The sequence below is a fragment of the Corvus kubaryi genome, unplaced genomic scaffold (genome assembly GCF_017639235.1).
Source record: "Corvus kubaryi isolate FWS band 111438036 unplaced genomic scaffold, C.kubaryi_AGA036_p1.0 37003, whole genome shotgun sequence".
In the NCBI taxonomy this organism is placed as follows: domain Eukaryota; kingdom Metazoa; phylum Chordata; class Aves; order Passeriformes; family Corvidae; genus Corvus; species Corvus kubaryi.
The window spans coordinates 19381-21643 of record NW_024581007.1 but is presented as its reverse complement, the minus strand read 5'-3'; the positions used below and the strand labels follow the sequence as shown (position 1 = coordinate 21643).

The window sequence follows — 2263 nt, the reverse complement described above, 5'->3', positions numbered from 1 at the left end:
TGGGGAGGGGAGTGCAGGGGGGAGGTCTGGGGTTTGGGGGGGTCCCAGGGGGGTCTGTGCGGCCGGGGGGCCCCCCCCAGCCCCCTCCAGCTCCTCGAGGGGTTGGGGGGGGGCGTTTTCCCCCCTCCGGTTGGGGCCTGGAACGTTCCGGCGCTCGTAGAGGATCTGTCGGGAGCTGCTGTCGCCTGCGGGGGGTGCGGGGGTCAGGGGGGCCTGGGGGCCTCTGGAGGGTCCTGGGGGGGATCAGGGGATGCCGGGGGGTACCCGGGGGTACCTGCGGGGTGCACAGCGATGGCACAGGCCACAAGGGAGAAGCTGGTGTTGAGCAACACGACGTGGTCCTTGCGCAGCTGGAACGCCGGCTGGAAGGTGGGGAACGGATACACCACCTGGAACTTGGTGTGCAGCAGGAAGCCGTGGCGCAGGCAGGCGGGGGGTGCCTCACCTGGGGGTGTGGAGGGGTCAGGGGGGGGCACCCTGGACTGGGGAAGCCCCAAACATTCCCCCCGACCCCCTGCCAAAAAACCCCAACTTGCTGCTCAGCATGGGAACGGCCAGTCCGAGGCTGAGGTGGGCACAGGGACCCCCCTCAGCCGGGGCCAGAGGGCCGGGGGGGGGTCGGGGTCTCACCGGGGGGTGCGGGGGCCCGGCGGCAGGCAAGGCAGTGCCATGGTGGGGGCACGGCCACGGCGCTCACGTAGATGTCCCGGTGGTTCTCGTCGCTCATGAGCATCATGTTCACCTGCAGCCCCGGGGCCGAGCGCGTGCTGGGGGGCACGGGGGGGATCAAGGGGTCACCAGGGGCTGGGCAGGGACGTGGGAGGGGTCACAGGGTGCCACCCACTTGAAGCCGAAGACGATGACCTTGTCGCTGTCCCCCGGCCACTCGCACACGGTCAGGTAAAGGTCACTGTAGATCTCCTCGTCCTGGAACAGCCGCACCTGGCGCACCTGGGGAGGGCCATGAGTGGGCAGGGCTTCCCCAGCGGTGTCCCCAGCGGTGTCCCCAGGGGTACCCCTACCAGGCGCAGCTTGCTGTGCACGTTGAACTCCCACCAGTACAGGTGGTACAGGTAGAAGGAGAAGTCATCGTCCCCAGAGCTGCTGGTGTAGGACAGGACGTAGCGGCCACACTTGGAGAAGCCCAGGAAGATGTGGCTGGGGGGACATGAGGGGACGTGGCGGGACATGAGAACACAGGCTTGGGGACAGGGACATAAGTATGAAGGGACACATGGACACAGTGACAGACACAAAGTGACAAAGAGTTAAGGACAGGGACACAGGAATGGAAAGACACATGGCTGCAGTGACAGCCACAGGGACATGGCAACTGGGGACACGGACACAGGCAAAGAAAGGGACGAGGGGACAGACAGACATAGGGACATAGGGGTGGGGACAGATGGACATGGGAATGGGGGGACAGGGAGTCATGGGGACATAAAGATGGGAGCAGGGAGATGATGAAGACGGACGGAATGGGAGGACAATGGACATGGCAGGTGGGGAACACACACAACAAGGATCACCCCAGGGCCCCCACAGAGTTGGGGTCCCCCTCACCCCGCCCACAGAAACTCCTCGTCCACGATGCTCTTGAGGGTGACGCAGACGCGCGGCGGAAGCTTTCGGAACAGCCGGGGGGAGAGCTGCCCACTGAGCTGGGGGGCACGGGGGAGTCAGGGACCCCCCAGCATCCCCCAATAGCCCCCACAGGTGGGAAGAGAGCTGAGCTGGGGGGCCACGGGACGGTCAAGGACCCCCCTAGCACTCCCCAAAGACTCTCACAGCCGGGAGGAGCTGCCCACCAAACTGGGGGGACACGGACCCCCGAACCCCCAAAACCCTCCCAAAATCTCCCAACACCCCTCAAGAGCCAGGGCAGAGCTGAGCTGGGGGGGCACTGGTGGGTCAGAGGCCCCCGAACACCCCAACACCCCCCACAGCCGGGGGGAGCTGCCCCCTGAGCTGGGGGGGCACGGGGGGGGTCCCTGCAGCCCCTCAGCCCGTGACCTCCAATCCCTCAGAGAACACCCCCCAGACTATGGCTCCCCCCGAACCCCCGACCCCTCAGCTACCACACAGGACCCCCCCAACTCAGGGCACCCTCAGGGCGTCCTCAGAGCCCCCGCTTCCTCCCGCAGGGTCCCCCGCCATGTCCCCGATCAGGATCCCCTCAGTCCCCCCGTTCCTCCCTCAACGTCCCCTCACAGTGACCTACGACCCAGCTCAGGGCCCCCTCAGAACCCCCTCCCTCAGT

The 2263-nt window shown here is 66.8% G+C and overlaps 1 protein-coding gene across 1 annotated transcript in view; it reads right to left on the bottom strand.

Moving 5' to 3' along the window:
• DCAF15 (DDB1 and CUL4 associated factor 15) overlaps positions 1-2160 on the bottom strand; it is a 4304-nt gene extending 2144 nt beyond the window's left edge. Inside the window, exons 1-7 of the mRNA XM_042020541.1 lie at positions 2110-2160; positions 1567-1676; positions 1023-1158; positions 845-951; positions 631-767; positions 275-445; positions 16-185 (exon numbers count right to left, since the gene is read on the bottom strand). Coding sequence (XP_041876475.1) covers positions 16-185; positions 275-445; positions 631-767; positions 845-951; positions 1023-1158; positions 1567-1676; positions 2110-2160 — 882 coding nt within the window. The remainder of the gene's footprint in view (positions 1-15; positions 186-274; positions 446-630; positions 768-844; positions 952-1022; positions 1159-1566; positions 1677-2109) is intronic.
• Positions 2161-2263: the final 103 nt, after the last annotated feature.